The sequence below is a fragment of the Phalacrocorax carbo genome, chromosome Z, assembly GCF_963921805.1.
Source record: "Phalacrocorax carbo chromosome Z, bPhaCar2.1, whole genome shotgun sequence".
In the NCBI taxonomy this organism is placed as follows: Eukaryota; Metazoa; Chordata; class Aves; order Suliformes; family Phalacrocoracidae; genus Phalacrocorax; species Phalacrocorax carbo.
Window position 1 is genome coordinate 54,508,910 of NC_087548.1, and position 22,243 is coordinate 54,531,152.

The 22,243-nt window shown below is 42.7% G+C and overlaps 2 protein-coding genes across 6 annotated transcripts in view; one reads left to right on the forward strand and one right to left on the reverse strand.

The window, feature by feature from the left end:
* The window catches only part of FUT10 (fucosyltransferase 10), a 91,274-nt gene extending 75,489 nt beyond the window's left edge, over window positions 1-15,785 (reverse strand). Inside the window, exon 1 of the mRNA XM_064438802.1 lies at window positions 15,776-15,785. The gene's annotated coding sequence lies outside the window, so the exon portion shown is untranslated. The remainder of the gene's footprint in view (window positions 1-15,775) is intronic.
* LOC104046023 (E3 ubiquitin-protein ligase KCMF1) overlaps window positions 1-16,544 on the forward strand; it is a 53,605-nt gene extending 37,061 nt beyond the window's left edge. For all 5 annotated transcript variants that reach the window (XM_064438803.1, XM_064438804.1, XM_064438807.1 and 2 more), the window contains 5 exons: window positions 412-551; window positions 6,368-6,469; window positions 11,047-11,221; window positions 13,880-14,162; window positions 15,910-16,544. In XM_064438803.1, coding sequence (XP_064294873.1) covers window positions 412-551; window positions 6,368-6,469; window positions 11,047-11,221; window positions 13,880-14,162; window positions 15,910-16,171 — 962 coding nt within the window. In that variant the 3' untranslated portion in view covers window positions 16,172-16,544. The remainder of the gene's footprint in view (window positions 1-411; window positions 552-6,367; window positions 6,470-11,046; window positions 11,222-13,879; window positions 14,163-15,909) is intronic.
* Window positions 16,545-22,243: the final 5,699 nt, after the last annotated feature.

Here is a 22,243-nt window from a genome sequence, read left to right on the forward strand (position 1 = left end):
CAAAGCTGTAATCTAAATTTTTGAGATATTGCTGATCTCAGCTTTTGAAAACTCACCTTATGATTGAAAAACATCATAGGGTGACTCTGGGATAAGAGGGGTGGTGGAAAAGGGAAGGTTTGGCAGCATCATCAGCATCATAGGAGTCCTTGCTCCTACTGAATATTAGAAAACTGTTATATTTGATGATAAAAATGAAATGCAGTCTGTCTAGTTTTTATCAGTAATTGAACCCTTCTTGAATATTAGCCTATGGCCTTTATGCAAGATTAAAACAGCCATTTCGGTTAAATACTAGATTAATTTGGCAGTGATTACATTGACGCACGTTTATAAACAGAGGTTTACATAAACAAAATTAATGATGCTACTGTTTTTAAGTAATCTCTACTTAAACACTTTCTGTTCCAGATTTGTACTATGGTGGAGAAGCTTTCTCGGTAGAGCAGCCACAGTCTTTCACTTGTCCGTATTGTGGGAAAATGGGTTATACGGAAACATCTCTTCAAGAACATGTTACTTCTGAGCATGCAGAAACATCGACAGAAGTGGTAAGAAGTTTCAAAATTGGCTTTCAATTGTGTTGGAAACATATTAAAAAGCGTCTCTTCTGGAGAACTGGTATCCTGTACTTTTTCTTTCTTGAAGCATGAGTTAACTTAAATGCTTTGTAAGAAGACATACCTACATTTGACGGTGACATCAAAATTCTTCTGTTTCCTGGGTATTGTAACATAATGAGCATGTTTCTTCTTTTATGGTTGCTGTTTGGTTGTCCTGATGTAAAGGCTGCCATGTTTAGGAGTTTATTATCCTGTAAGACAAAATTTAGAATGTTCTTATTATCTTAGCTGTGTCTCCCTTTTCACAACCAGTATGTAGTTGTCCTGGAAGCTCATAGCTGTGCCAGTCTTTTGTAATTTTGAGAGAGGAAGACATGCAGACAGTTTTGGTGTGTGTTTCAGATAGCTTTTGTAATGGACCTGGTATATTTATGCAGCAGAAGTTGTCATTGCTTTGAAACTATTGCTGTTAAAGCAGGGTTCCCCCTCCCCATCCCTAGCCATTAGGACACTTGACATGGTTAAAAACACATTTGTTAAACAAATGTCAACAGAAACACTTTAATCTGGGGTGTTAACCTGATTGTCCTTAGGAGTAGGAGAAACTAGGTCAGCAGAACGATATCCAGGGTGTCCTTGTCTGGTTAACTATTGTACTATAGGTTCCTAGAAAAATGTGAATGCCTGAAGTGGATTACTTATCACTAATAATTGTGAAGAACTTACTTATAGGTTCTCTAATCTTCTAGCTTTCTTAACTTCCAAGGAATTCTGTGGAAAAAACCCTGAACCTTTTCTCTCCAAGCCTATTAAGGGTGTTGTGTGAAGGAGTGATAGGGGAGGTGGTTTGTCCACCTTTTTAAGACTCAAAGGTATTCTGATCCTTAAATATCTGAAGTGAAACAGTTTACTTCATGATCAGTTGCACTGTAGGATCATAATTGAACTTAATGACATACTGGAGATCTTTATCATCTCCTTGAGTTTTTCTTTAACTTTGCAACTTTCAAACATAGCATCCACAACTGAAAGTTCCACATTTGGATGACTTTCTTTGGTGGCTTAGTACTGCAATTCTGATTTGCACCACTTGATGTCAGTGATACATTCCTGACACAGAATGTTAAGATTCTAGGTTTTTAAATTTGACCCATCCTTGTTTGCAGCTGTGACTTCTAGAACTCAGCACACAAAGCCTAAATTTGTGATGCTACTCCACTGATTACTGGAAAAGTTTTATGTGTAATAAATAAATTCTTTCCTTTTTGTGAATCAGTCTGCAACATTGTTATAGCTTTGTTCCAGACAATGATAAAGGACAATATTTTAATCCTTGAATATGACTGTATATGTTTGTGCTAAGTTTTGAATTCAACTTTTGTGTTAAATGTTTAGTATGCAGTCACAAAAAACTGCTTGGGTACCGCAGTCTTACTGTAGAGAGTGAAAGGCTAGAACGTTACTAAAGAGGAAAATGGTATGGATTCTAAATGTTTGTGGTGTTAGGCTTTCAAGCAATCATTTCTGTTTGGTTACTGAGCTTGTACCGCTTGTAGTATCCTTGTCTGTCCAAAGATGTGTTTAGATTTAGGTATTTATTTTAAGACCTTTAAGGGGAGTTTACAGGAATGGAATCACTTTAACTTCAGAGTAATTTCATCCCACATCCTGTTTTTCAAAGAATAAGTTGAAGAACTTTTGGTCCATTAAATTTTGCCATTTTTATATTCAGAGTGGTGCAGATAGGTTTACTTTCTGCTGATTTTTCTTCAGCATTTGGCATTGGTACATATAGCAACATTAGGTACTTGTGGGCAGGGATCACAGACAGAGGTTGGAAGGGACCTCTGGAGGTCACCTTGTCCAACCCCCTGCTCAGACAGGGCCACCTACAGCCCAGGACCATGTCCAGATAGCTCTTTATCTCTGAGGATAGAGACTCCACAGTCTCTCTGGGGAACATGTGCCAGTGCTCAGTCACTCTCTAAGTGAAAAAATGTTTCCTGATACCCATGAGGAACTTCCTGTGTTTGAATTTGTGCCTGCTGCCTCTCGACCTGTCACTGGGCACCACTGAAAAGAATCTGGCTCTGTCCTTTCACCTTCCCTTCAGGTATTTATGTACATTCATAAGATCCCCCTGAGCCTGCTCTCTCCAGGCTGAACAGTCCCAGCTTTCTCAGCCTTTGCTCACAGGAGAGGTGCTTCAGTCCGGTAATCATCTTTATAGCGCTTTGCTGGACTCTCTCCAATCTGAGCATGTCTCTTGTATGCAGAGCCCAGAACTGGGCACAGTACTCCAGGTGTGGCCTCAGCAGTGCCAGATAGAGGCAAAAGATCACCACCCGTGACAACACTCTTCCTAATGCAGCCCAGGACACCATTAGCTTTCTTTGCCACTGGCTCATGGTCCACCAGGACCCCCAGGTCCTTTTCTGCAAAACTGCTTTCCAGCTGGGTTGCCTCCATGGTGTGCTGGTGCCTGGGTTTGTTCCTCCCCAAGTGCAGGACTTCGTGCTTCCCTTTGTTGAACTTCCTGATGTTCCTCTTGGCCCATTTCTCCAGCCTGTTGAGGTCTCTCTGAATGGCAGCATGGCATATCAGCCATTCTTCCCAGTTTTGAACTGAACTCTGCCATCTTAAGATCACTGCAGCCGAGGCTGCCTTTGACTTTCCCACCCCTTATGAACCCTTCCTTGTTGGTGAATATGAAGTCCAGCAGAACACCTCTTATCATTGGCTCCTCTATCACTTGCAGGAAGTTACCACTAGTGTACTCCAGGAGCCTCCTGGATTGCTGTCATGCTGTGTTGTCAGGAGGTAATGGGGTAGTGGAAGTCCCCCCATGAGGACCAGGGCCTGCAAGTGTGAGGCAGCTCCTATATCTCTGTAGTGGCCCTGATCCATTTGTTCTTCCTGGTCAGGTGAGCTGTAGTAGACCTCCACTATAAAACCATCTTTGCCTGCCTTCTCTTTAATCCCAACCCATAAGCTCTCCATCAGCTCTTCTTCCATCTCCAGGCAGAGCTTCATGTACTCCAGCTGCTCTCTCACATAAAAGGCAAGCTCCTCTTCCTCTTCTAAAGAGCCTGCATCCCTGCATTGTGCCACTCCAGTCATGGGAGCCATCCCACCATGTCTCTGTGACGGCAAGAAGACTGTAGCCCTGCAACTGCATGCAGATCTCTAACTCATCATGGTTATTCCCTGTGCTGTGTGCATTGGTATACAGGCACTTTGGAGGGGCACTCCAGCATGTTGAGGTCCTGGAGAGGAACTCCAGGAGGAGAGTTTGATGGTATTTCCTCAAAGGTGATTGTTTTAATTCTGGATACTTTCATTGAAAATTGTACTGGTATCTCTGGGAGTAGTCATAAGTTCTGTGATTAATTCTCTACAGTTACACGCTAAAAAGAATAAATCATACAATTTTGGTGAGGACTTCAACCTGAGTAATTACCAGGATTACTTGACCAGTAAATATCTAAGGGTAATGGTAAGTGTTCTAAGGCCAGTGCAGAAGAATCTGGCTGTTACTTTGGTGATTGGTGGTGGTGGTGTTGTGTTTCAGGTCAGCCAACTGTTCCAAATATAATGCAGCATTCAACTAGAAGTCTGCTAGCATTGTAAATACAAACATTTTAGGAAATTTCATCAAATGAAATCTTTGAATCTCATTTCAGGACAGAGATACACATTTTCTACTATTACATGCACTGCAGCAACTTTCTGGCATTTAGCAAGGGAGTAACTAGGCTCCTTGTACAGGAGTTTTAAGGACTAGGTTGTTGATACATTGCTGATAAAATTGAGGAGAGCTTTTCTTGCAGTAATGAAATAGGCAGTCTGAGGCAGTCTGGGTGGTTCCTGTTTCATTCTTGAAGATTACAGTGTCTCTTGTTGAGGTTACAGAAATACTGTCACTTAAAGTGGTTACCTTGTATGTAAATAGGGAGGTAGTGGTAATATAAGCATGGTTCTTGAAACTGGCAGGTATTCTGAGAGTGTAATTGACTTAGGACTTTGCAGTCATCTTTTGGGCATCATTCAGGGTAACACAATGGTTTTTAAATACAAATGGTCATAACCTGAGGAGAAACTTCTGACAATGTTTTCCTTTCATGTGCACTGTTTGTTCACGCTTGTTCTATTAACAATGATTTTTAGCTGTGTCACGCTTAAATCAGTGATGCTGCAATTGGTATTGTGATTTTGCCAGAGCTTATGCTTAACTGCATTTTTATTTGTTTGTAACAATGCTTCAGTACCTTTTCCCAGGCAGAGAGTTCTGAGAAGTTTAGTTCATGTTTAGAATTAGAGTTAGGATACTTAGTTTCCTTTCTTCTCATTGTTACTTATAACTTAACTGATGTTTATCTGAGGACCCTGTCTTTTCAGGCAAATATGCACAGTTCATAATGCCTTTGTCCTGATAGCAGAAGAACTTTGTTTTGCTTTGCTGCTTTCAGAAGTGTTTCTTCTAAGCTTATAGACTTCAGAACCATCTGTCCAATATACATCATGTCATATATCCTGACAGGGTAGCTGTATGATACCTTGGCATAGTTGAGTATTACATTGTGCTGTTATAAGATGTCTCTGTGGTGTTTCAACTTGTATGTCCGCTTGTAGTGGTGAAAAATCTGGGGAGAGGAGTTCTATGAAGAGAAATGCTGAACACTCTAAATAAAGGGGAAGGGGTTATAGCAAAAAGCTTTTAAAATGCCTAGTTTTCTGCTCAGAGCTGATTGCTAAAATTACAGTGGCATTAAAGATGTAGCAGCTGCTGTCAAAAGCAGCTGAGATTTTACAGTAAACTTATTTCAAGATGTTGTCCTCACCTCTGTAAGAGCAAGACAGATGTATGTGCTCTTATATAGGTGTTCTTATGTTAATGCCATTGGTCTTTCGAGATCTACTGACAATAACTTGAGTATATGCCTGAAGAACACTGCGAACCTGGGCTTTATGTTGCGGCTAGAGTTGCTCCATAAAGATAAGACTATTTGACTATGAGGAACAGAGAGACAAATTCATAAACAGTAGTTGCATTTAACTGTCAATGTGCTGTTAATTTGAGCAGTTAACATTGGGGGAAAATTTTTTGTGGAATGGATTTCTTTGCCGTCTGTAAAACTTCAAAATTAGTTTGCGAAAATACTGTAAAGAAAAATGGAAGGTGCTTTTTACGCTGTCTGTGGCGTCATTCAAAAAAAGAAGTAATAATTATGGCAATTGTAATGGCATTGTTTGTCTGTTTATTTAACGTGGTGTTTTGGTTTAAAAAAAAAAAGCCAAACCAAAGGCAGATGTCAGTGTGTTCTCCCAAAATACTGTTGTGTAGATATATGGAGAACAGCCCTTCTCTGCCAAACCTGCAGTTATGCACTGCCTGGATGGGTGGTCTTAGTTTGATACTTTGGCAAATACTTACATGTGGTTTCATTCTGACTCCTTTGCTGGGATCAGTGTCAAGCAGGCAAATTGTAATCCTGTGTAATCAGAATGTACTGTCTGCAGCAGAATTGGCATATGAAGACTAATTTTCAAGACATTGCAAATTGAATTTGAAAATTCTAGCTTTGGTTTCTATACCATTCTGAAAATCATAAAGTAAAAGATGTCTAAATGTTTACACTTGAATACATTTTCTGGGGTTCTTGAATATATTGCTCTCCAGGTGTTTGTGAATACCTAGAATGTGATTTTAAACCATAAGAGTCAATGTCTAATTATTGACTCAATGATAAGAGTTCTGTTTTGTGTAAAATTTATAAAGTTTTTTTCTTGCTTTCTCATTTCAGATATGTCCAATATGTGCAGCGTTACCTGGAGGGGATCCGAATCATGTCACAGATGACTTTGCAGCTCATCTTACACTGGAACACAGAGCTCCTAGAGATTTAATATCCTTCCCAAGTTGAGGCAAAGAGGCTAAACTGTTTCATAAAATAGCTGTGATGATTTGTTTTGATTTTTATAGTCAAAGGGTCATATCTCTGGTTTTCCTGGAACTTAAGTTGCTGAAGATCTGTATGTCAAAACAAAAAAGGTTCACCTGCTAGTTTAAAAAAAAAAATAAATACCAGATTGTGAACAGGCTGTAGGTATACTTGACACAGTTCTTTGCTCTCACAGCAAACACACGTAAAGAACTTTGACGTTGAGAGGTTTTTCTACCTGCACTGTTGTTTATCCTGCCTGATCATAGTCTTGATGCTGCTTTATGTATCCAGATTCAGTAGTGTGCTGTTTAGTATTTGTGACAAGAAGATGGTGATCTGAGGATGATTTGAGCTTAGCTGGTTTTGACGAATTATTTCAAACTTGCTTAAACTCATTTAACTTCTTTTAACACCATGTTTTAATAATATAATTTCATAGTGTTACTAACATGTTGTAATATAACTCAGAAAACTTCCAGACTTCCTGGGAAGTAGGATGTTGTGTTTCAGCCACCTTAGTAGCAGGTTATGCAGATTTTCTGAACTTAATGGCTGAAGAGCTGGAATTATTGGGGTTTTTTTATCCTTACTCTAGGAATAATTTTTTAATTCCCCCTGTTCCCCCGGATTAACTGATGAAATATATTTTGGTGTGGGCTTTTTATTTAATAACATGCAGGCTACGTAGCCTACCTACAGTAAATAATCTCTCTGAAGTCTCATTTCAACAGACAAAAAGACTACATACTTTGACAGTGGCTTTTTGTTTAAAGCTACTGGAGTAAAAAAAAAAATCCCAGCCCTGACAAGTGGAGTTTCTTACACTGACAGAAGGGAGATAGCCTTTAAGGACCTGGAGAAAAAGTCTTATGAGGAGAGGCTCAGGAAGCTGGGGTTGTTTAGTTTGGAGAAGAGGAGGCTGAGGGGAGACCTTATTGCTCTCCACAACTACCTGAGAGGAGGTTGCAGTGAGGTGGGTGTTGGTCTCTTCTCCCATGTTACTAGTGAGGAAATGACCTCAAGCTGTGTCAAGGGAGGTTTAGATCGGATATTAGAAAAAATGTCTTAACTGAAAGAGTGGTCAGGCATTGGAACAGGCTGCCCAGAGAGGTGGTGTAGTCCCCATCCCTGGAGGTGTTCAAAAGTGTGTAGATGTGGCACTTCAGGGCATGGTTTAGGAGGCGTGGTGGTGTTGGGTTGACAGCTGGACTTTGATGATCCTAGAGGTCTTTTCCAACCTTAATGATTCTATGAGATGGCTCCACTTCAGTTATGGTTGTGTTTTATTGCATTCAAGTTTGTTAGTGTTAATACAGCTTAGGGTCAGGACAGACCAACTGCACATAGTAATTACTACACAATAATTGAATCAGTGTAAAGGAGTTCAGGTGTTTATTGCCTCTGTGAAGGAGTAACTAATAACACAAAGAACACTACAAAGTTAGGTAACAGCAGTTATCTCTACTTCATCTTTATTTGTGCACATGAGCAGGGCTCTTGGCAGTCACGACGAGCAGGATGCTGAGTACAGCGACTCTGACCGTGGAAGCTTGGTCCCAGGCATCCAGGGAGGCCCTCCACTGTCAGGTGTCCCCCAAGGCAGAGTCATGCTATCTTCTCTGTCTGGTGGACATGGGATGAGATTGATGAGGGGAGAGCATCTTCCAGACCATAACTATGTAGCAAAGTGTGGGCCTCCAATATTGGCCTGGGAGTTTAAATTTTCCCAGCTACAGAGTTAAATTAATTTCCTACTGAAATGAAGATGTTTGATTGGAGTTTATGCTTCTGCAGCTTTTTCTCTGCCTCCAGTATCAGAGATGCCACAAGATGACTTTTAATTTGGGAACATTAGAGCCAGAAAAATAAATATTTTCAATTACAGAATAAAGCTTCATGGACCTTTCTTGGATATATTTTGGGACTAGAAATGGCCTAGGAAAGAATAACTGTCAAAGTGAGGGAGCTGTTAGAAAGCTGGTCTCCTATACCGTTATATTGCTGTTCTAAACATCTTCATATGAAGTTAAAGCTGTACAGAACTCTGTGCTCTATAACAGCCTTCATGTACAAAAAGGAGAGAGGGGCTCTTTGCTTGCACTTTTTCTAGAGTGAACATTTCTGTTACAGTTTGAGTGTGTGTATATTATGTATATAAAATAAAAAAAAATACTTCTATTATTGGGTCTGCTAGAGTTCAAAGATGAGGCCACTGTCAGATGTATTGATTAGTCATGCGTGCATTATTTTGGTTTTGTTTTTATGTCTTTTTTTTTCTTAAGTTGTCCCAGAAGGCTGCATGTGTTTCTTGTTATAAACCTTGTTGCAGCCATTTCCAAGTAAGTCCTTTATTCCCACAAGTCTAGGGACAGCTCTTGAAAGCCCAGTTTCTTACTTTAGCAGGAAAATATTTGAAAATTCATTGAATACAGCTTTTCAGCAATCATACAAATAGTTCTTGCCTGGCTGTTCACTTCTGTTTGTCACAAGGTTTACACATGTTTTTCTTACTCTAGCATAGCTGGTAAGACTTGGGTGCACACTTAGGTAGGACTTAAAGAGTGACATTTGTTTCAGAATCATAGAATCATTAAGGTTGGAAAAGACCTCTAGGATCATCAAAGTCCAGCTGTCAACCCAACACCACCACGCCTCCTAAACCATGCCCTGAAGTGCCACATCTACACACTTTTGAACACCTCCAGGGATGGGGACTACATCACCTCTCTGGGCAGCCTGTTCCAATGCCTGACCACTCTTTCAGTTAAGACATTTTTTCTAATATCCGATCTAAACCTCCCTTGACACAGCTTGAGGTCATTTCCTCACTAGTAACATGGGAGAAGAGACCAACACCCACCTCACTGCAACCTCCTCTCAGGTAGTTGTGGAGAGCAATAAGGTCTCCCCTCAGCCTCCTCTTCTCCAAACTAAACAACCCCAGCTCCCTCAGCCGCTCCTCAGAAGACCTGCTCTCCAGACCCTTTACCAGCTTTGTTGCCCTTCTCTGGACACGCTCCAGCACCTCAATGTCCTCCTTACACTGAGGGGCCCAAAACTGAACACAGTATTCAAGGTGTGGCCTCACTAGTGCTGAGTATGGGGGTAAGATCACTTTCCTACTCCTGCTGGACAGTGTCAAAATACATTAAAAGCTGCAGTTAGGATACTTATCCCACAGTCCTTGTCTGCTTGAAAAGTCCCCAGATACTGGCCTTTTCTACCAGGTCTAGTTATGAACAGCTTGCCAAACTACATGGGGGCAGCAGTCCATCTAATACATTATCTCTTCTCCAGCAGTATTCAGTTTTAGTACACTCAGAGGTCCAAGGCACTCTGTGCTAGGTAAAGTGTGTTCTGTGTCAGGGGAGATTCTCCTCTTACACCCTAGATATTAAGTGTTTTACACTGTAGCATAACTGATAGGTTTGAGAGAAGCAAATATTCTGTAAAATCTTTTCATTATAGCTACAAGTTATTTCTTGCCATGAGTTGTCATTTCTTCCAGTCTTAAGTTTTTGACCTCCATGACATCCTGAGGTTCTGCATTGTAACTGTGTTTCATGAAAAGTAGGTTGGACACTACTCTTATACAATAATGGACACCATATGAGTGGTAAGCATACTGTTACAAAAATAAAGAACATGGGAGGTAGGAGGATCTAAGCTAAAAGTCTAGTCACAGTAAAAAAAATATTCAGGCCTACACTATTTCATTTTGCACTAGTGAAACATACTAGTGATTTTTTAAATAAAAGGAAGCCTTGCCTAGACTGTCTTAGAGGCATGAATGTTAACAATGTTCTGGCAAAAATAATATTTAAATAATTTCTTGATTGTCTCTTATATGAAAAAATGTTTAAAAGGTATGACTTGAAATATAAGCATCTGATATGGAGAAGTGGAGGAAAATGGGAACATGAAAGGCATTGTCATAACTGGGATTAGTGGTATTTCTTTGGCTAAAAGAGGAAAGGTAAAACAAAGGGGTGCAATGAAAGTGCTGAATACTCTGGAAGCCTACAGTTCTTAAGGATGGAAGTGATGAAATTTCATTTCTTGGATAAAAACATGAAGTACAAAAGTCAAAAGGAATACAGTAATTATTATGTACTTTTGATGGGAACGGCAATAAAGTTTTTATTATTTTCAATACATAATATGAGAATTGGAGAGGGAGAATAAAATCCCTATGTCTCTGTAATAAGTTTGGCTGGACATGTGTTTGTCAGTTTTCAGATTACTTGAGTAGAAAACTTTGATCTTTAAAAAACAGAAGAAATTAATCCTGATGTTTCTTTGACATCATAAAAAGCTGCAGAAATATGGGAGTTTGGTGTACGCAGCACTGGGTATCTTGAGTTCAGATGAGTAAGTCTGATTTGCACCATAGCTATGGGGTACTGTAGCTTTGCATCAGAAGTTGAATTGTTATTTTATGAATGAAGAACAGCATGCACCTGAGTATTTCACCTATTGAATGTCCTTGTGATTTAATACTCAATGCCGAACAGTTGTTTTCTTAACTTCTTAGTTACGATGAGTCCAGTGGTGTTCGGCACGTACGCAGGATGTTCCACCCGGGCCGGGGTTTGGGAGGCCCCCGTGCACGTAGGTCAAACATGCACTTTACTACCAGTTCCCCTGGTGGGCTTTCATCTTCTCAGAGTTCGTATTCTCCAAGCAATAGAGAAGCCATGGATCCTATAGCTGGTAAGAGTTGTAACCACAAATTTTACACAGAGGAAGTAAAATTTAAGATTACAATAGTTGCCTTGCTTTCCGTTGTTATGAAGCTGCGTGTATAGATATGCTGCACAGTGCAAGTGTCATTGATGGCTGCTTGCAGGTGAGCCGTGTACTTGGCTGGGTTGTCACAGGACCAGTGCCTGGAGATGCTGAAGCTAAACCACTGCCTGTAGCTTGTGCTTCTAATTCTAGACAGTGTAAGGTTTATTCCTAAATCTAATCTATGCGCAGGTGTCGTGTATTGTTACAGGTTATCACATCAAACTTCCATCACCTACTTTAGTGTTTCTCATTTTAACTTGCCGTGTGGATAAAGGTGTTAATGGAGGAGAGTATCTGTCTCAATGAAGATTAAATTAGCTAAATTTTAGTATTAATGGCTATATAAAATATATTCTGTTTGCATTCAGACTGCTGTTTGAATGCCAGATTTGCTAATGTAATGCTAGTTTTATTTTTTTTAGGTGTACTTGTTAATTCTTAGATAAATGTACTGTTGCAAGTATTTGCAGTGTATTTTGGTCAAGTTTAGGAAAACTGGGGAGGGGGGTGAGGGTCTCACTTTCAATACCAGAAAATAATGAAGATGTGTCTTTAGGATTCCCAGGAATAATTTTCTTGGTGTATGGTTAGCTTTGATGTGAAAACACCTTCTTTTACAGGAAAGAAAAAACAGAGGATGAAGAAAATTCTGAAAACAAATATAACTTTCCCTAAGGGGAAATGTAAACATTTTTATGTGGTGGTCTTTGATATATGGCAGTAAGTGTTAGGGAAACCTCAGAACTTCTGCTGTAATCCACCTTTGGATGCCAAGAACGCATAATGATTAAGCTGGAGCTTCATACTAACATGTTGTGACTTCATCAGAGGGAGTTAGCCAGCCAGCCAGCTTAATGATGCATTGCCCCTGAAAGGGGAGCTGTGGCTCCAATACCTTCCATAAATCTTGGTCCGCTTGCCTGCCTTCTACTGGCTCTGGTGCTCTGCTGGCCTGCTGTGACCTGATTTAATTCATTTAATTAGCTGGGAAGAAGTACCCCAATCAAGAGAAGAAAATAAGTTAAGTGGGGTCACAGGAGGGTCTGAAAAGGATTAGAATTTGTTCAAGGAGGGAGGATGTTTGTGAAGCCTCCAGTGCAAGACCTCGTCTTTCTCTTACAAGGGCTGCTAGTGCGGCTCAGTTAAATGTGGAGTGGCTGCTGAGGGTTGTTTTCAGCCTCACAAGCCTTCCCAAAGCAGCATTCAATGTGGGGTAAAATGGCGTTCTTCTCAGTCTCTTCCTTTGTGGTGGAAGCTATGTTTTTGCATTTAGAGTTCAGTCGCACCCTGAGCTGTGTGTCCTTCCGGTATAGGAAGTATAAGACTGTCTCGAGCTGCCATCTGCTTCTGAAATATTGTTTTGCTATACTCTAAGCGTTAACTTATGCTTTAACTTACAGTGAGAATAAATACATCTAGATCTTGTCTGGAAGTTTGATATGTCTTCCTTTTTACTGGAGTAATAAATAGGAAAGACCACCAAAATTTTTCTGTTTAAAATAAGTTTATTGCATCTGTTAAATTTTTTAATTTTTTTCCCCTCCCTGTGGTGTTTTCTAGTAATTACAATGGAATGAGAAGTTGTTTAATCTTGCTATTGCTATCAGTACTGGTGATAATGACTTGACCATCCTGAGTTCCTCACATGGAAAACAACTGCATTTGGCTTTATTCCATCAAGGAAAGCCTTATTTAGAAGGATTATATTTTGTTAATGCAATGGAAAGAAAATTATCATGACCTGTACAGTAACTTTGTAACATAGAAGTGAAGGGCAGGAGCAATATCGTCCCCCAGTTCCTCTGCCCTTTCATCAACTACAGCAAGCAGGTGATGAAAGAAGTACCTTCCACACAGGGTGTAGAAGAGAATCTATAGTAATAGACAGAGCAGTAATTTGCTGGTAATACTTAATTCAAAAAAGTCTTTGTGGATGAAACTTGCTGTAAGCATTCCTTTTCTCTGAATTGGAAGACTTATGGACTAAGGACAGAGGTTTTTTTTAATTGCTAGGCCTCCTTTTTACTTCTGGCAGAAATAAAAATTCTTACAGCAAAAATGCTTGACCACTTCAGTTTTCATGTGAGGAAATACTTCACTTTTTCTTAACTAAATATTTCTCTCTCCATTGCAGCACAGCTTCCCTCTGAGATATTGGGAAGGTGAAGCCTGTATCTTGAGGGAACATTTTTTGAGAGGAAAATAAAATTGCCAACCAAAGCCAAAATGAAGTAGTTCCTTAGTCAATTGCTATTTTGACTTGAAGTGTCAAGAGAGCTGCTGCAGAGGACGTAATTTGCCAGGCAGTCTCTGTAGATTGGCCCTCCTGTTATTCTGAAGGCATTAAACTTTGACTTCTTATTTGGAATAAACCTGCCATCAGTGAGTCTCAAATCTTCCCTTTGAGACATTGAATGCTAGGGCTTTTTTCAAGAGCTTCATGGGCTCTTCAGCATTTTTTGTTCTTTGATTTTATTGATTGAAAAAAAGAATTGATGCACTGGAATACAGGGTGTATTCACTGTACTGTGTAACGCTCATTTAAGATCTTTCATTGTAGAAACTTTCTCTTTCTGGCAGAGCTGTTATCTCAGCTATCAGGTGTGAGGCGTTCTGCAGGAGGACAGATCAACTCCTCTGGCCCTTCTGCATCTCAGTTACAGCAGCTGCAGATGCAACTGCAGTTGGAACGACAGCATGCACAGGCAGCAAGACAGCAACTGGAGACTGCACGCAATGCGACTAGACGCACCAACACGATCAATGTCAACACCACTTTGACACAATCTACAACAACCACCAACACATCTAACACAGAAAACAGTCAGCAGACTATCCAGAATTCCCAGTTTCTTCTTACAAGGTAACTTGTTCTTTGTATTTACATGTATTTACCTTCTAACGTTTCTGTTTGCCTTAGTCCTGATAGAGACACAGAGTTCAGTGAAACTTAGTAAGTGTTTGGAGCTAAGCACATGCCCTAGTAAGGCAGGTTCTGATCAAATATATCCCAGAGTTAACAGGCTAATTGATCATGCAGAATATATTAATGATATACATCAACAGTGATCACAAAATGTGTAATATATAAAACCAGCTTCATCCACATTTCTAGTATGAAAGTAAAATGGTAATTTAATATCCAGGAGTAGCAGTTTATAGCTGGCTCAAAGGGAATTATTCTGCTCTTGGAAAGCCAGCTCCAGGAGCTGGCTGCAGAAATATCTGGTGGTGGTCCAGTGTTTGCAGAAAGCAGAGGCAGTCTCACAAGAGCGCTGTACTTTCCTCATGCACCTAGGAATGCATCAGACTCAAAAGAATTAGACTTTTGAGTATGGATGTCTGCAACCTTGAAAAGGAGGCTGGTTTTGGCTGAATAAGTTACTTATGACTCCAGGCAGGGGACTTCTGCCAGATTCCTCCTCAAGTCTGTAGCCAACATACTGAGCTTTTGTTTGCATTTGTAACATCTTTTCAAACCTACTGTCTGTCTGCTCCTAAGAAATGGGTAAACATCAGTTGCTGCACCTCAACTTCAAGAGGAACAAAAAGAATATTTCTTAACTAAATTGTGCTCGTTAGCCCTACTACTTCTGAAAAAACAAGTGCATTTCCAGTGATACAAGCATATAGACTTGAGCTGTAAAGGAGAGGGAGAGAGTCAGAAGATAGTATTGTTTAATGGGAAAATAATCTCTAGTAAAAGCTGAAGGTTGAATAGTATATTAATTGTTTTAAAGACTGGATAACAAAGCAAATAAAGGATGCTGATAATTAACAGAATACTTACCTGGTTCAGAAATCATACTTAGATTCCAGGGTTATTTCAAAGAGGTTATTTCACCCACCATGTTGTTCCGGTTCTTTTAGAAGGCTGCCTGTTGACCTGAAATAAAAGCTTTTCCACATCTCCCCTGCCACGCACCCCAGACATACTCTTGTTTCTCTGTTTGGTATTGTCACAGACTGTGGGCATTTTAACAGCTCGTGTGTCAGGAAACCTGGATTTGAGTCAATCTTATTTTTATGTAAATGCAAGGCAATACTATGCGACATCATTCAGTCAGAAACTCATTTTATTTGAGAATCTTAATCAAAGTACCTGCAGGTGTCACAGATTGCGGCTTTCAGAGTTGGAGTGAGCAGTTTCCTTGCCGATCAAGGCATACGCTGTAACGTGGGAGAAGTGGAGGAATGTGTGTTCTGTCATGCTTTGGGAATCACTGGGCTTTACACATGCAGTAATGTATTTTGTGGCATATGTGATCTTAGAAGTTGACCTAGAATCAAAACAAGGCACTTAATGAGTGTCTACACATAACAGCCCTCCCTAAAAGCCTCCTGAAGAGCAGGAAGATGCAGAAATAGTTTTTTATTTTCCTATAGCTTTAGGCCCCACTACGAATGCTGTTGTAGTGACAAGGAAAGGGTGTTCAATGCGTGCCTGTTGTACCGGAGGTTGCCAGGGCTGTACACGCCGATGAAGGGCAATCAGGAATGGTTGCCCTGAGGGTGTAGTTTTCGACTGCCTTTTAGTGCCTGTCAGTAGTGTCATCGGTGTAGTGGGCTTTCACCAACTGCCTGTCTTCTCTTCCCTTGCTGCTGTACAGGTTGAATGATCCGAAGATGTCGGAAGCAGAGCGTCAGTCAATGGAAAGCGAACGGGCAGACTGCAGCCTGTTTGTTCAGGAGCTTCTACTGTCCACTTTGATGCGGGAAGAAAGTTCCTCCTCAGATGAGGATGAGCGGGGGGAGATTGCAGATTTTGGTGCTATGGGCTGTGTAGATATTATGCCTCTAGATGTTGCTTTAGAAAACCTAAATTTAAAAGAGAGTAATAAAGGAAACGAGCCTCCTCCACCTCCTCTTTGATGACATCCCACTTTGCAGACAATGTCCTCTGTGCTGTATTTGCCAATGAAAGTGGACAACAACTTATCTTGGGTTTGTTTTGGTGATTGTAATTTCAGGTCTGTCACTCTTGTTACATTGTGTACATTGAAAAGAAAGAGAGAAAAGATATATATGATAATCATTTCCACTTAACTAATTTTTACTTCTAGCAGGTAAATGTAGGTTGCAGTGCGGAGCAAAACGCTCTGCCCTGTACCTTGACATGCAAAAGGCTCTCCTAATACTCCACATTCAAACTGAAGAGGAAAAAAAAATGAAAAATCTCTAATGAAGCTGCTGTGTGTATTTATGAATATTAATGAATAAAAACTGCTTGGATGGTTTACCTTAACTACTGCATGACATTTTTTGCAGCGTGCATGAGTGCTAGTGACCTTGTCATTTAAAAATTTGAATACGAGGAGTAAAACTATAAAACCCAAAGCTTTCCCATTATTCAAAGGTTATGTGACAAAAAGGTTAGTGCTGACCAGCAGTTTGTGGCCACAAAGTAGCTTTTGGATAATATGTGACAGAATGACATCTCTATGAGCTGTTCCCGCACAGGATGGAAGCTCTGCAGTGGGATACATTGTCGTGACCAGGGTGTGGCATTTTGCTGTATGTGACCATTATGTTGCCCTGATACCCACCACTTCAGTGTGGAGTTGAACTTCATTTTACACATCTGTAGGAGACACAACAGTAAGGCCACTGCTGGAAGCTACTGCAAGGGGCTTTTGTGTGCCCTAAAATCAAATGATGTTCACTTTTGTTGAAAGTTTTTCCTTTTTGTGGTTGTTAAAATTTTTTTAATTGTTAAATATGTTTTATTCAGGTGTAGACAATTCATATATTCACTGTGTTTAAAAAAAAAAAAGTTAACCTGGATCATGTTGTCTTGGTTTAAAAAGCCTTTCACAGTCTCAATCATATTTTGAGTTATTTATGTGTTTGCTTCCTAGTTTGCAGAGACCTGTCAGTATCAGGAGAGCTTGAGGATTTGGATTCCCAGATTGTCAGGATATTACAACTGAATTCTTAATGCTAACTTTAGCACCTTTTATTTATTGTTTCTTTTGGTTATTTTTGCTGATTTAAAAAAGTTTGAAAAAGCCTTTTAGTCGAATCGTGCCACCTACGCACCTATACTGTTAACCCCACTGGTTTGGAAAAAAATGAGAGTACGGTGTTCTTGTGCATAGAAGTTCATAAGAGCCCCAGGACAAGGACAGGAGGGGTATGTTTGGTTTTGGCTTTCTCTTCCCCAACCCCCTCCCCCCCCAAACCACGCACCCACCCACCCACCCCCTTTTGGTGGTTTTTTTGAATGTAAAGTTAGATTATAAAAACAAAAGTGCACACAGCTTCTGATTAAAATTTTAACTAGGCTTATATCATAATGGTGTCTTTCCAGATCTTTCTCACTTCACCCTCTCTCTCTTTCTCTGTATCCTTCCATCTCTGCAGCATTGCTAGTGTTTTAGAGTAAATTTACAGACTTGAACACCAGATGGTGTTCTCAGCAGAACTGTGACGTGTATGCTAATCCAAAATAACAGCAGCAAAAGAAGCAACCCCATAGACACAAGTTTAACTTCCATTCCTTTCTCTTTTTTTTTCTTTTTTTTTTTTTTTTTTAAATCCTGATGGTTTCCACGTAGAGCAGTTCTAGCTTTGTTTTCTTTTAGTCTCTGCAACAAAAAATGTTTCAAGGGAAACTTTACGTGAGGCCTCTGGTTATCCTGAGAGTTAACCCCAGTAGGGACTTTTTTTATTGATTGTTGAGGATTTTAAAAAATTTTTCAAGCTGTAGTCTTTTCAAACACATCTTCTGCACATTACAATAAGACACACGGTTCAATAAAGCATTTTCAAGACTGTTGTTCAGTTGATTTTCTTTGGTTTTGATGTATTATCCAGACAGTTTCGTTCCAGATATTTCTGCAGCTGTGTTTAGTTCCAACTGTATACAAAATCAGTTCATGTAGAAATCTTGGGTCATTTACATAAACATGCTTTAAAACCACGTGCTTTGGCAGGTGATGAAATACATAATCTTAACCTCTTCACAGGTGGGTGAATCCAAGTTTCCATAGAGCAAGACGCATTTAAAACAGGCTCTTCCCTGTGTGGTGTTATTTAGAATCAGTGCCTGGCGGGGATCCAGAGGACGCTTGGGTTGCATGACTTCCGCACGTTTTGCAGAGGATGCCAACCAGTGTTATCTATGTTTATTTAGAGACTGAATATATGCTGACTTGGATTCAAAGGTATTCTTGGGCATCACGTTAACTCTGACAAATCTTCAGTGGTTTGAGGTTTTTTTAGGTTTAGGAATAATGTGAAATGGCTGCTAGGAAGGTGTTTGTTCCAGTAGCCTGGCAATTCCTATTGGCAGGGAAGTGTTTTTCCTTTGCAGGAAGGAAAAGTATTTTGGGGGATATTTCCAAAACATTTCTTTTTATTTTCAAGGTGCTCTGGGCTACAATGAAAGTAGCCTTCAGGAACTTGGCAAGAGAATCCTGTCAGGGGTTATTGCCTTTTCCCTGTGAGGGGACAGAAAAAACCAGAACAACCAAAGCACATCCCAACACGGAAGACGAACACCACCTGTTCAGGAAAGGGTGCCTGAGTGCTTGGCACTTGTAAAGTTCTTGGAGTGTGGGGAAACCTGTATCAGGCGTGTTCGTGAGCTCTTGGTGCAGCTGGTGGGAGCCCTCACGGCGGTTCTGGTGCGGAGCAGGGGCTCCCTGAGGCGCGGGCTCACAGCGGGGCTGGCGCGGGTCCCAGGCTGCCTGCGAGGGGCCAGTGGCCGGCCGGGTGTTGTGCCTGCGCACTGCTCTGGCGCGGCGTCCCCCCGGTAGCATGCCAGGGGCTGTGTCGTCTCTGACCGTGCTGTCGGCGGACAGCGTGCCAGCCTTCGTTCTGGCGTCGCTCTTCAGCCAGCAAGAGCTGCCAAGGAGCCTTTTGGGGAGGGGGAGCAGGCAGAAGGGCGTATAGGCACTGTCGGTATTTTGCAGCAGTTGAAGGGATACACGGACTTGCTTGAAGGTGTTGGGGAACAAGTCCCAGTGGACTGTGGAAAACTTATGTGGAATTGCACCCTATTACGTTTGTAACCTGCGATGTGCTTTAATCATGGGCCTGCTATTTTTTGGTGGTTTGGGTCAATGCCAAAGACAGGCGCACATTTTAAAAGGTGGTGTGATAAGTGAAAATGCATGTTAGCTTTCCACCACCTCGAGTTTTACTTATGGTGGTTAGGACTGCCTTCATCAATTCCCTGGGCTGTTTAGGGTTTGGGGGCTTGTTGTGTTTTGGGGTCTGCTGTTTTTTTTTCCCCTTCCTCCGTCCTTATTGCAGTAAGTGTTCGTAAGACCTTCCTTTTCGGCCTGGGGTTGTGCACCCAGGTACCTTGTGGACGTTGTAGCCTGGCCAAGAAGCCAAACTTCTAGATGTCTCAAAACGGCAGAATGTGCACACGCTTGTCTTGGGAAGGAGTAAAGGCAATTTTCTGTTACCAGGAGGCAGAGCTGTTCCACTGCCTCCTGGGGCTCTCGGCAGACCCAGATCAGGGAAGCAGTGGATACATTTGGTATGTGACAATTTCTCCAGTTGCATCACTTAACCTTCCCGTCCTCTTCGCTGACATACCTGGCCGTCACTTGTGGCTCTGTCTGCTTTGCCAAATAAATGGGACACTTTTTGCTGTTTTGAGGCCATTTTATTCTTTTGGCTCCTAAGGAAAAGGAACTAAGTACATGTGCCTAGCGCTGGTGGAAACCCCTCTGCTGTGCTGAAGCGAGCCTGGCACTGCCCCCTCCTTGGCAGTCCTGCAGTCCTTGCAGCCGTCTCCTGCTGCCTCCCTGCAAGTGCGCTGCTGGCGCCTGCTTGCAGAGCGCAGTGGATGGATACACATGGGCTGGGCTCTGCTTTGTTGCACAAAGGAACTCAAGACAGGCCTATGTGCACAAAGATTTATTTGCAGGTATTTATGTACACATCGTAGTGCTCAAAAGTGACTTGTGGGCAAGAAAAATGGAAAAAGGGAACTGTGCAGCTTCTAGCATGTGCTGCCACCACATGGCCTTTTAACACAGCAGAGGCTGTTGTCTCCTGCAAGGATCTCTTAACACAAGGATAAACACACTTAGGATACAGTGGTACAAGCAGGGCCCCTGCAGCTGTGAGGTGTGTAGGAGAGGTACCACTGGGAGGCAACCTGCAGCGCTGCATCCTCCCTGTGGGACCAGCAATGGTGGAGGGGTAGGGTGGGCTGTAGTTCCCCATACACACCTTATGGGGCATAAGGGAGGGTGTAAATCGTGTAGGGAGGCGGCCGTGGCCATGCAGGAGTTGACCTGGAAGAGTCCAAGAGACAGGGAAGGGATGGGGGAGGCAGGAGCAAGGTATGCTGATGTGGGCCTCAGCCCACTGGGGCAGGAGGGGCTGGGGAGGGGAAAAAAGTACAGCAAAAGGAAGGAGAGGTTGGCAGTGGGGGAAATGACAGGACAGAGGTGTCCCGGCAGTCAGGAAAGGACAGCAGAGGCAGAGGCAGGAGATGCTGAAGTAATGACCTGGGTGGAGAGGAGGGACTGCGGGGGGGACTGAGTGGGTGCAGAGGACCGGAGTGAATGACTATCAGCTAGAGGTGAGGCTCTGGCAGCTCCCTGCCGCCACCTTATGCTGCCTGTGGCTCAGGGGAGAGCTGGGTACCACTCCTGGGGCTGTCCCGCCCTCCCCAGCCAGCGAACCCCCAGCCCAGCCCGCCAGGCTCTCCCGTGACCGCCACAGCAATGCTGCGGCCCACGGCAGAGCCCAGCTGCAGCAGGCAGGATGGGCCTGGCTGAGCTGGCAGCAGGGGATAAAGGCAGGGCATCCTCCCGTTTTTGCTCTCCTATTCCTTCTACAGAGCAGCCCCAAAAGGCTGCACCAGGGCTCCTGTGCACCCTTCCCAGCCCCAGCACTATGCACGACACTCACGGGCTCAGTGTCTCCTGCCCGGCTGTTGCCTTCTCTTCCACAACTAACAAACAGTGTTTACCCACGTCTGACACCGCCTCCTCCTCCCACCCCAGATGGCAAAGCTGCTTGTCAGTGCAGAAAGGAAGGACAATTCCCTCTGTCCATAGTTAGCAGCGGGGTTTTTTCCCCCTGCCTTCAGCTACCTCTGTAGCTAAACCTCCATCTGCAAGAGAAAATTGTATTCCTTTGGCTGTTTGTTTAGCCTTGGCCCCTCGAGAGGCAGACCACATCGGCACTCCTTGCTGTGATCGGGAAGCCAGAGCAGGCGCTGCCCAGCAAAACTTGGGGCGTTCGTGGTTTCTGGCGTACTCGTGCTGCGGCCAACCTGCCATCCACCCTCCTCGGCACAGCCCCAGGAAATGCGTTTCCAAGATGCCATTTGTGTGTGTAAGAGTCAGGCAGACCAGCTGACACCAGAGCAGCCCAGGCATAGCTCTGCTTTGTAAGAAGTCGGGTTTTCCCCCAGCTGTTCCCTAGTGACTGATTCTAGGTGCATTTAAAGGCAAGGTCTGTATGACCCATGTGCCGCGGTTTAGCCGGCAGCTCAGCCCCACACAGCCGCTCGCTCGCTCCCCCACCGGTAGATGGGGAGAGAATCAGAAGGGTAACGCTCGTGGGGTGGGGTAAGAACAGTTTAATAATTAAAATGAAAAGAAACAACGCCAGAAATGCAATGTAAAGGAGAACAACGAGAGGCGCAAAGCCCCGGGGGAGGGGAGAGGGGGAACGAACCGCCGAAACCAACCGCACGCGCCGCAGCCGCTCACCCCCCCCCCCCCCGACGACCCGCCGCCACCCCCGAGCCGCAACCTGCCCCGCCCATAATATACTGGTCATGGTGTCACGTGGTATGGAATGAACCTGCCATTGGCCAGTCGGGGTCAGCCGCCCCCGCCATGGCCCCGCCCCTCCCAGCCCCCCCCCCCCCCCCCGCCACGCGGCAGAGCGCGGGAAGCTGGAAAGGTCCCCGACCCCACACAGTGAGGAGAATTAACCCCTTCTCAGCCAAAACCAGCACATTCT